This window comes from Zingiber officinale, unplaced genomic scaffold (genome assembly GCF_018446385.1).
Source record: "Zingiber officinale cultivar Zhangliang unplaced genomic scaffold, Zo_v1.1 ctg187, whole genome shotgun sequence".
In the NCBI taxonomy this organism is placed as follows: Eukaryota; Viridiplantae; Streptophyta; class Magnoliopsida; order Zingiberales; family Zingiberaceae; genus Zingiber; species Zingiber officinale.
The window spans coordinates 319,766-330,105 of NW_024589874.1; the positions used below are offsets into that span (position 1 = coordinate 319,766).

At 38.9% G+C, this 10,340-nt stretch overlaps 2 protein-coding genes across 2 annotated transcripts; one reads left to right on the top strand and one right to left on the bottom strand.

Moving 5' to 3' along the window:
• Positions 1–371: 371 nt before the first annotated feature.
• LOC122036660 (putative germin-like protein 2-2) lies at positions 372–1,349 on the bottom strand. Its single transcript, XM_042596058.1, has 2 exons — positions 1,192–1,349; positions 372–1,088 (listed from the first exon to the last, which is right to left on the bottom strand). Exons 1-2 carry the CDS (start codon positions 1,304–1,306, stop codon positions 529–531), a joined length of 675 nt encoding a protein of 224 aa, XP_042451992.1. The 5' UTR covers positions 1,307–1,349; the 3' UTR covers positions 372–528.
• Positions 1,350–1,937: 588 nt separating this feature from the next.
• On the top strand, positions 1,938–2,929 carry LOC122036671 (putative germin-like protein 2-1). Its single transcript, XM_042596070.1, has 2 exons — positions 1,938–2,125; positions 2,234–2,929. Exons 1-2 carry the CDS (start codon positions 1,999–2,001, stop codon positions 2,791–2,793), a joined length of 687 nt encoding a protein of 228 aa, XP_042452004.1. The 5' UTR covers positions 1,938–1,998; the 3' UTR covers positions 2,794–2,929.
• The last annotated feature ends 7,411 nt before the right edge of the window (positions 2,930–10,340 follow it).

Sequence of the window (10,340 nt, forward strand, 5' to 3'; positions counted from 1 at the left end):
TGACAACCTGGGATAATTGAAGTCCAGGGGATATATCCAAAGGCAAGGAGGCTCTCGTAGCCTAGGATAGTTGAGGTCCACGGGAGATCTCCACAGGCAGAGAGGTTTTTGCAGCCATAATTGAGACTCAGAGGAGATTTCCACAGGCAGGGAGGTTCTTACAGGGTGAGATAGTAGGAGTGTGGGGAGACTTCCATGGGCAAGGAGGTTCTCATAGCCTAGGATAATAGGAGTTCAGGGGAGACTTCCATAAACAGAGAAATTTTCATAGCTTGGGATATCATTTGTTAGGGAAACATTAGCTACAGGAATAATGAAGTCAAGTCCAGAGGACATAATTAGCACGGTTAACATTCAAAGATAAATAATGATTCTTTAATTTTCCCTTAGCTTCTTTTATTGATTTGGAATCCAAAAATAGTAAAGCAACAGAATTGCAACGTAGAGTAACAACAACGAATACATCATGCAGATGATTTATTGGCAATTAATTAATTAATTAAGCGAGTGAGTGAGGGTTGGTTGAGACTAATTGTTGTTGTCCGTCCATTGTTGAGCTTGGAGCCGGTCAACGAGGCGTTTGTCCACCTGAAAAGCCTTGGCGAGCACATCATCGGAAATGGGCGGCGTCGATCCGAACACAGCCTTGGCAATGGTAATGACGCCCGGGTTTTGACTGCTGAGACCGGCGAGCGCAACGGCATTGTATTTGCCCGTGTTGAGTTGGAAGTGGATGAGGCCTTGGGGGAACACAAAGACGTCACCCTTCTTCAAATTCTTAGTGAAGAGGCGGTTGGTTTGGCCGATGTTGGACGTCACAAAGCCGACGTAGAGCTCTCCTTCTAGCACGACGAGGATCTCAGTGGCGCGAGGGTGGGTGTGAGGAGGGTTGAGCCCATTAGGCGCGAAGTCTATGCGAGCCAAGGAGATGCCGAGGGTGTTCAGCCCGGGGATCTTATTCACGTTGACGGCGGTGACGTTGGAGCGGACATTGTTGACGGTGTTGCCGGGCTTGTCGAGGCCAGAAGTGTAGAAGTCGTCGGCTGTGACGTCGTTCATGTTCTTGCATACGGCGCCGTTGACGAACACTGCAAAAAGGTAATTAAGGTCCGATTGGTAAACATATGCATGCATGCGTACTGGAAAATGGAAATGAAAGCGCTTAGCTTAATTAATTGTAAAGCTATGCACCTTTGGAGCTATCATCTGCGACGCAGAAGTCCTGAAGGGGACTAGGATCTGAAGCCAATACAGCATGAGCGAAAGCCAAGGCGAGGAGTGCGACGAGGAGCAGTTTCATAGCCATGTCTTTGATTAATTGTATCACTGAGCTGAGCAATGGTATATTGGTATTGCTATGCATGCATTAATAGGTTTATATAGAGAAGAAGCTAAGTAGGCTTGAAAGTTGAAACATTCTTCCCTGCCCTGCTCTGCTTTCATTTGGTAGCGTGCGTGAGAAGAGAGATCATGAAATGGTAAACTAAAAGCGCATGACATGCTCAGTCTTCACCTGCTCCTTAATCATCAGAGTAATTAACTACTTGGTCTTATCTTATTACTTGACCAATTAAAAGTTTAATTTTCGCCTGAGAATTTGACCATATCATATGGTGCTAGCTACCAAATACAAGACATGCACAATTAATTAAAGCTAATTGACTTAGTGATCCTCTACGTCCTTTATATTAATTTACTTGGCCAACATAGAAGCAAATTAGAATGGGCAACACAATATAATTAATGCGTTTATCATCGTATTAATTAATTGATTATATTGGCTTGTACTTAACTAATCCACGTTCCCATTAATGTTCATAATTATACATTTATAATAAGTTGTAAAGTAAGATTAGTTCAAACCTTCTAGTCTGATAGTCTATATATATATCCCTTTCCTCTAACCTATTCGCATATCATTCATTCATTGCAGCTAGCAACCAACCGCCGTTTCTACTCTTTTATATATTAATCTCCTAAACAAATTAATTAGCTAAGATGGCGGCTAAAATTCTTATGGTTATTGCTGCTCTCCTTGCTTTGCAATTGGCTACCTCTCGTGTAGTATGGGCATCTGATCCTAGTCCACTTCAAGACTTTTGCGTCGCCGATAATAGCTCCAAAGGTTTATATACATAACTTCTTCTCCCTTAGCTTAATTAGCTTGGTTGATTTAATTTAGAGTGGCTTGTCTAATTGCATCTTATATATTCATTGGTTCCTTGATTTACAGTGTTTGTCAATGGATTCGTTTGCAAGAGCATGGATGACGTGAAAGCCGAAGACTTCTTCACCTATGGCCTCGACAAGCCCGGCAACACCATCAACAAGCTAGGCTCCAACGTCCGTGCAATCAATGTGAATACAATTCTTGGGCTCAACACGCTCGGCATCTCCATGGCTCGCATCGACTTCGCCCCTCGCGGACTCAACCCACCCCACACTCACCCTCGCGCCACTGAGATCCTCACCGTGCTAGAAGGAGAGCTCTATGTTGGCTTTGTGACATCCAACATCGGCCAAACCAACCGCCTTTTCACCAAGATTCTGAAGAAGGGCGATGTGTTTGTGTTCCCTCAAGGCCTTGTCCACTTCCAATTCAACCGTGGTCATACAAGAGCTATTGCAATCGCTACTCTAAGTAGCCAAAACCCCGGTACCATAACCGTTGCAAATGCAGTTTTTGGCTCAAAACCCTCCATATCCGATGAAATTCTCGCTAAGGCTTTCCAAGTGGATCGGAAGATTATTGACCGACTCCAAGCTCAATTCTGGATGGATAACAACAATTAGATATATGGGAGACGTTTGAATATCATATATATTATCAATATCACCGTTACTATGCATGGGTTATTATAACCAGTATAATTGACTTAATAAAGTAATTTGTCATGTAACCATTTAATTTATTTCAATAATAAAGATCATGAGGATGATGATGATGATGAGATATTTTCTTTGAATAATGATATAATATGAGATCCAATATGTTTGAAACCTAGGTTTAATCATGCTAACAAAGACAAAAGCGTCAAATTTATAAATTATGTTGTTTAATTGTACCTTTTAAATTACAAATTAAGCTGCAATTATATATGATTGAAATAGACTTAATTAATCAATGAAAAAATTTGTGCATGGTACATCCGCCCAACCTTTTTTTCTCAACATACCTATCTTTGTCGACATGCACACTTCAACTAAGATTTTCATAACACATCTAGCTTGTTTGATTTATTATATGTACTATCGATGTGATTTGTCCATCCCTCTAATTATATGCCTAACTCAATTGGCTTTCTTGAATCGTCTTGGACATAATTAGTCAATCGAATTTGCCATGTCAAATCTTTTTGAGCCACCTAGCACAACGATGCGATAATTTCATTTAGCTTGTTCGGCATACTTAGCTTGATTGACACCATTGCCTACTACTAGCTTGATTGACATGCTTAATTAGCTTAGCTAACCCACTTGGTCCTCTCATAAAATGAATCTGCCCCGCTCACCAAATACAATTGACCAACCTACTTCTCCCAACATAATAGACTTACCCAATCAATTATAATCCATTTGGGATATTTTGAATACAAGTTATTCATGACCTTAGATGCATTAAATATAAAGAAGAGATTGTCTATGCATACTTTTGAGGTATGTGCAATGGGGAGAAGGGAAAAGTCTAAAGTTAGAAATTTTATTCTCCTATGGTGGAAATTGGAACATTCCTAGCTAGCTCCATGGGTAGCTTAGGTGTAGGGAGAGATTGTTTTATGTCCCATTTTATTTTTTGATTTCTTTAGCTTATATAATGAATTGACAAACATAAAAAAAAAAGAGAATACCCGATCACACAAAAATTTTCCACCAGCTGTCAGAGTAAATCGGGATGCGCTTGCGGTGGGAGGCCTAGAAGCCTAGCATCCCTTGGTGGTGAGTCCCATTTGAAGAAAAAAAAGACCCTGCAAATGTCCCGTATCTGAGAATCAAACCGTGGGTGCCTAGGTGACAATTAGACGCCCTTCCACTACATCGTCGCTCCGGGGGCTATTTACGACGTACAAAGTATGATGTTAAGGAGGTGTTTGTGTTAAGATTATTGATGTCGTCTGTTGTGCGCTACAGTTATATTTATTCGTGGGCTATAAATGTTCTATTAACGCTATTATAAACCAAAATTGAAATAAAAATAGAATCAAAATTCAAATAATTCTCATACCATGATCAACCCTTAGCAACACACTTGAGCAAAACTATCAGCACCACACTCAAACAATTATCATACCTTGTTCAACTGTCATACCATTTATATGGCTTTTAGATCAATATAATCTATAGCAATATAATCACATGAAACTATAATTTTATTTAACAAAGAGACGGTACTTCCTATTGCATCCTCAAGAAAAACATTTCATCATCTTAGCCATTGACACTACATCTCTGATGTTCAAAAGAGATGGAAGACCAACCAATATTACATCATAATCCCTAAAGTAGATAATGACTGTGTCATGAGCACACTAGCAAAAAGTGGATAAAAAGGTCATAATAGCTTGTTCTTACCTTAATATTTTTTTTCAAACACAGACATGTGTGCTACATGTTCAAAGGTACATTTAGCTCCTTCCCAAGCAATGGCTTTCATGAGCATCTTCAAAACATTCATAAACAATTGTTCATTCTCAATTTCTAACACTACAAAAAAAATCGAGATTACCAACGGAATATTCCGTTGCAATTCCGTCGGTGAAGTGGTTTAGGGACAAAATTATGACAGAAAATTATTTGTCGGAAGGTGATTCATTGGAAACGATTTTAAAGATGGAATTTGGGTCTGTTGGTAAATTTTACTATGAAAATTTATTTTCCGTAGCAAATTTTCCTGATGAAAACACTCATTCCGTCAGTAATATCAAAATGGAGTTTCTGTCAGAAAGTTCATTTTGATATTACCGATAGAAATGTTGTTTTCGTTGAAAAACAATCGATATTTACCGATGGAATACTGATTTTGTCAATAATTAAAAAAAAATCAAGAATCATTTATATTCAAGATATACCTTGTTTATAATTTCCATATATACAACACTACAACAAATGTATAATCAGGATCTACCCAATGGAATACTCTACTCCTCTGTTAGGATATGATATCTATCACATGTATGTAGGTATAGTTTTGTTAACATATATACACTTGCGTAGGTATACAGGAGTGTACTTATAGGTACAAACCTAAGTATATAACTGAAATGTGATGTAAATGCACGAGTATCAATCGGTAACTATACTATGGTATAGTAATGTCATACAAGGAATATTCGGTGCTAGAAGTTGTTGGGTGATCGAAGGCGTATAGTCTTCCTCCGAGAAATCTTCCGTTATACGTGTATGAATAGTCTTTTATAACCTCCATAATAATGATAGAAGCTGAGTAGCCTATCTCATAATAAAGTTTTATTGCTTGTATATGTCAGATATTAGAATATTCCTTAATGAATAGTTATTATTCTCTGACTGGTTGTTATGATTTCCTGACAATGTTGTATCTTGGAGGTGATCCAACCGGACCCTTATCTGATCGGTTATATGTAATAGGAGACTTACTGCTAGTATCCTGGAGTAGTTTTGATGTGTCAACTAAGTTTAGTTAGGTCATGTTGTATTTGATCTTTGTTTCTAGGTGTGCAAGAGCTTAGGAACACAAGAAGTTAAGCGAAAGATGCAGCTAGCGAGAAGGATGATACAAGAAGAGAGTTTACAGGATCGGTGCATCGAAGGACGAGATGATATGGAAGAGTACACCAACGAACAAGAAGGACGCATGCGACGGACTGAGGGACGGGATGCCGGGGAGAAAGGCTACTCGAAGAGAAGGTCGGAGTTGGGTTCAAGTGACCTCAACTCCAGTTAGCCGAAGAATCACCTATGTGAAGAACTACGTGAAGAGATCAACTTTTCAGCTGAGTTGCCTTGTGAAAGACGCCATCCATGGCTGGAAGGTGCCTAAGATGAATTGTACGAAGACATCTTCCAACCTATTGAAGGCTTCTTCCCTAGCTATTAGCCGAAGATAAAATTTTGTCTTCGGCGATAAGATTTGCCACGCTGGAGGCGCCTTCCACCCAATTGAAGGCACAATCCAGGTTCGGATGAAATTTTCTAGGGGCTATAAAAAGACCTTTGAAGTTAGGAATAATTCAACAACTTGAACAACAAGCATTGTGCACTTTCCTAGTCTTTCTTTTAAGTAACCAACTTCTGTAAGAGGCTTCTCTGCCTGCAACAAAGGAGAATTCTAGTGGAGTTTTCTTCAACGCATTGGATTAACAACCACCTAGGTTGTAACAAAGTAAATAGAATTATTCACTTAATTTCTTTTATTTAGTTATTCAATTAATTCATTATTAATATTGTGCTAATCTAATTTAATCAAAGGATTGAGAAATGGGTTGTTTTTTTTAAGGCAATTCACTCTCCTCTTGCTGGCTCTGCTGGACCAACACTAACAAGGATGGGGAACTGAGTCCATTCATTTTGATCGACAATTAGGATGACCAGACTATATACTAAGTTGTATTGTAATAGTGAGAAATGAGTTGTCCTTTAAGTTCAAACGATGTTGCGCCCAACCAATAGTATTCTTAAAGTGCTTTTATTGGGAAGTTGGGAGCTCAACCATAGGTTCGTCGGATACTTTAGACCGAGCAACTATATATAATAAGACTTACCCCTACACTGCTATGCAGGGATCTGGAAGTTTAGACCGGATCTTATATTGGTCGGCACTAAACCCTATTTACCCTACCAACATTAGGGTTGTTTAGGTTTATTTTGTATATCTTAGCATCAAGTGGATTGATAAATCCTCCCAATTTGCCCTGTTCTTAGGGCCGGTCATTTTTATACTAAAAGTTATATTACAACACTGATAAGATTTTGCATGTAAGCAAAAAGTAATATTGTTGGAACTCCAAGGTTGTTTTGATGTCATCAACAAGTTAAGTTAGGTCCTGTGGTATTTTAACCTTGTGTTTAATTGTGCAGGAGCTTAGGACCATAGGGAGTCGAGCAAAAGATGCAGCTAGCGAGAAGGACGACACAGAAGAGACCCGACAGGCTCGGTGCGTCTGAGGTACGAGGTGCTGCGGAAGAGTACACAGGCGGACGAGAAGGAGGCATGCAACATTTTAGAGGGACGAGAAGCCGGAGTAGAAGGTTGCTCGAGAAGGCCAAAATTGGGTTCGGGGTGAGCTTTATTTCGGTTGGCTGAAATCATCCAAGCGAGCGGAATCGGAGCGAAAGATTGGGACCGAGGTGAGTAGCACTGGAGCAGAGGGACCGGACCAAAAGTCAACTTTGTTGACTATTGTGGTTCGGACACCCGGAACTATTTCGGGCGCCCGGACCAATCCGAGCTGCTCGAAACCCCTTTCGGGTGCCCGGACCTGAAATTTTATCCTGATCACGGCCAAACACGATCTATGCGAGAAGGGATAAATTTTTATTCCCTCCCAGATGCCTGGAACCCTTCCAGGCGCCCCGACCAAGGTTATAAATATAGCCTTAGTCCAAGAAGCTCAATCAACACAAGCAATTAGCATTTCGAACACTTGTACGCTTTCTTTAGAGTTTTGCTTCTATTTTCTGTGCGTCATTGTTACGATTCCGCAAGTGCACGGATTCGTCGTCAGTAATATATAAGATTATTGAACCACAGGGACTGTTGATTAAGCACTAGAGATGTCGCAAAGGAAGTTATCTAGACGGTTGAAAGTTGGCTTTGGCGCTTGCAAACTAACGAGAGTGATTGAAGAGAGAAAGAGAAGGATGAGAGAATCGATCTTGGAGGGAATTGAGCTTTGGGAAATGAATTCTATGAATTCGGTTTCATTATGGTGGAACCTGATGCATCATGTTCTATCTTTTACTCATTGTCAATCAACATACCTTCGTCAGAAGTTAAAGCTACTATCTTTAAGTACTAATCAGAGAAGATCCCTGTGAAATCCTGTTACAGTTAATCCCTGTCAGTAGGGCGCCTCGGTAGATCACAAGAATACAAATCTAATCGGTATCATTAGGGATAGAGATAGGGGTTTGGTTTGGTCTCTGACTTCCTTGTAGAGAAGTTGCCTCTCCTTTCAAGGGAATATCCTAGACGTCCGTGAACGGGTTACCCCTAACATTAGGGCCCCTCGGGTATACGATCAAAGATCCTCTCTTTACGAAATTAGCAATTCCTACACAATCACTTAACATGACAAGGCAACAAGTCTCATGCACATCAAATAGAAACAAAGCAAGAGAAATCATCCAACAAGTAAAAGCACGAACATGACTCTTACATCAAACCCTATCCAAAACTACTCCCTACATCCATATAAAAGGAGATCTACTCCATTGCGAGAGACCAAAACATAAAGTAAAGAACACTTACAACCCTTGATGTGAGAAGAAGGGGAAGAAGAGATTCTTGCCGAGGTTTCCGATGTCTTGGTGATGCCTCCTTACTTTGGAGATGGACGGAACGTCTAGAGATGGCGGCGGATGAAGCTCTCGAGTTTCCCCCGAAGGGGAGAACCCTTTCCCAAGGAGAGGGGGCGAAATCCCAAACCAAATATCCTCACTACAACAAAAACCCTCATAGACATTGGTTTTTCACCGATGTTTATTACATTTTCGACCGATGTCTATGAAGGCGATGTAAAAGGTCTGCCATTTTAGACACCGGGTTAAAACTGGTGTAGTATCACTTAACGACACCGGTTTTCAAATCCGTTATTAACCGATGTAGTATCACTTAACGATACTGTTTCATCAACGACTTAAAACTGATGTAATAATATATGGAAATAACACCATTTTTGGTAGCGGTATAGGACCGATGTAATATTAGTTAATGACACTGGTTTTGCAGCGGTGGAAAACCGATGTAATATCAGTATTTTTTACCAACACAAATTTGATTTCCGAAACAGTGAAAAATCGACTGTAACCAAGAAAATACACAAATATTCACAAATTACACAAATATTCTTCATTCAACAGTATCCATAAAATACATAAATATTGTTCTTACAACAGTATCCATAAAATACACAAACATTCTTTTTACATCAAAATCTAATAGATATCAAAATCAAAGTAGAACATTCTTTTAACAACACATTAAGGTAGAACATCGTGAGTCAAAAATCAAGCTGAGGCTACATTAAATTATGAGAATCAGAATCTGTTCAACTTGCTATACTGCTCCATTCTTCTTGCGCCTTTCATTTCCCTAATCTCACCACTTTTCACCTTCAAATGCCTAGTTTTCTGAGTTAAAACATCCACTGTTCTAATCTGTCAAACAAAAGTATCATTTGGTCTACTTAACTAAGCAAAGAACAAAAACAGAAGAATTATACATGCTACAGAAGTCCTAGAATATCACCATCAGAAAGAAATTGACATGGGACAATATACGCAATTTACATTCCATGCAAATGCATGCATCATCCAAAGTTTTCAAAAATCAAATACTTTTCCTACTCAAATGTAATCTAGCATGCATTCAGCCCACTCGAACCGCACTTCATCAATTTCAACTCTGGAGTGCTTGAGATTTGTAAACTGTAAAAACACATAAATAATATATTAGTAAACCAAGACCAAAAATCATAGTTGAAAAAGTAGTAAGAGTACCAGGTAACAAGATGACTAATTTGAATGCTTAAAAAGAGACACATTCATCATTTATCTCAACCACATCATATAGTAATAGATCTATCATTCCTGGGAACTTAATAAATTCCAAACCAGAAATTATTGCAACAAAGTTTTCTCATAGTTGCAATTTAATTAATCAGTACTTGATGGAGGTTCAATCTTTTCATATTCTGAATATCATTCAAATGTCCTGGTGTAGCAACAATGATTGAACACTGCGTTCAAAAATTAATTAGTACTTTACAGCCTTCAAAAATTCCCACTGCGTTCTTCACAGACTCAACATCAATGTCTATTAGCTTTCCTGTGCTTGATGCAATGATTGAACACCTCTTTTCTCGGGCATTAGGAACAAAGGTGTTTTCTTTTTCTTCAGAAGAAAACAATGCAATACTGAAAAAAAAAACATCTCAACTATCACAAACAAAAGAATGATATGTTTGTTATTAACCACTTACGAATCAAATAACGTTGAGCTAGAATATTGAGGGTGATGGGAATTTAGATAAAGACTTTTTTTTTACTGTACAAGGTTTATTAGTAAAGAGATTATTTTGCTGATCTCTTTCATCCTATATCTTTTCCAATCCATCATGGTATCTTACTGGACATAAACTTCA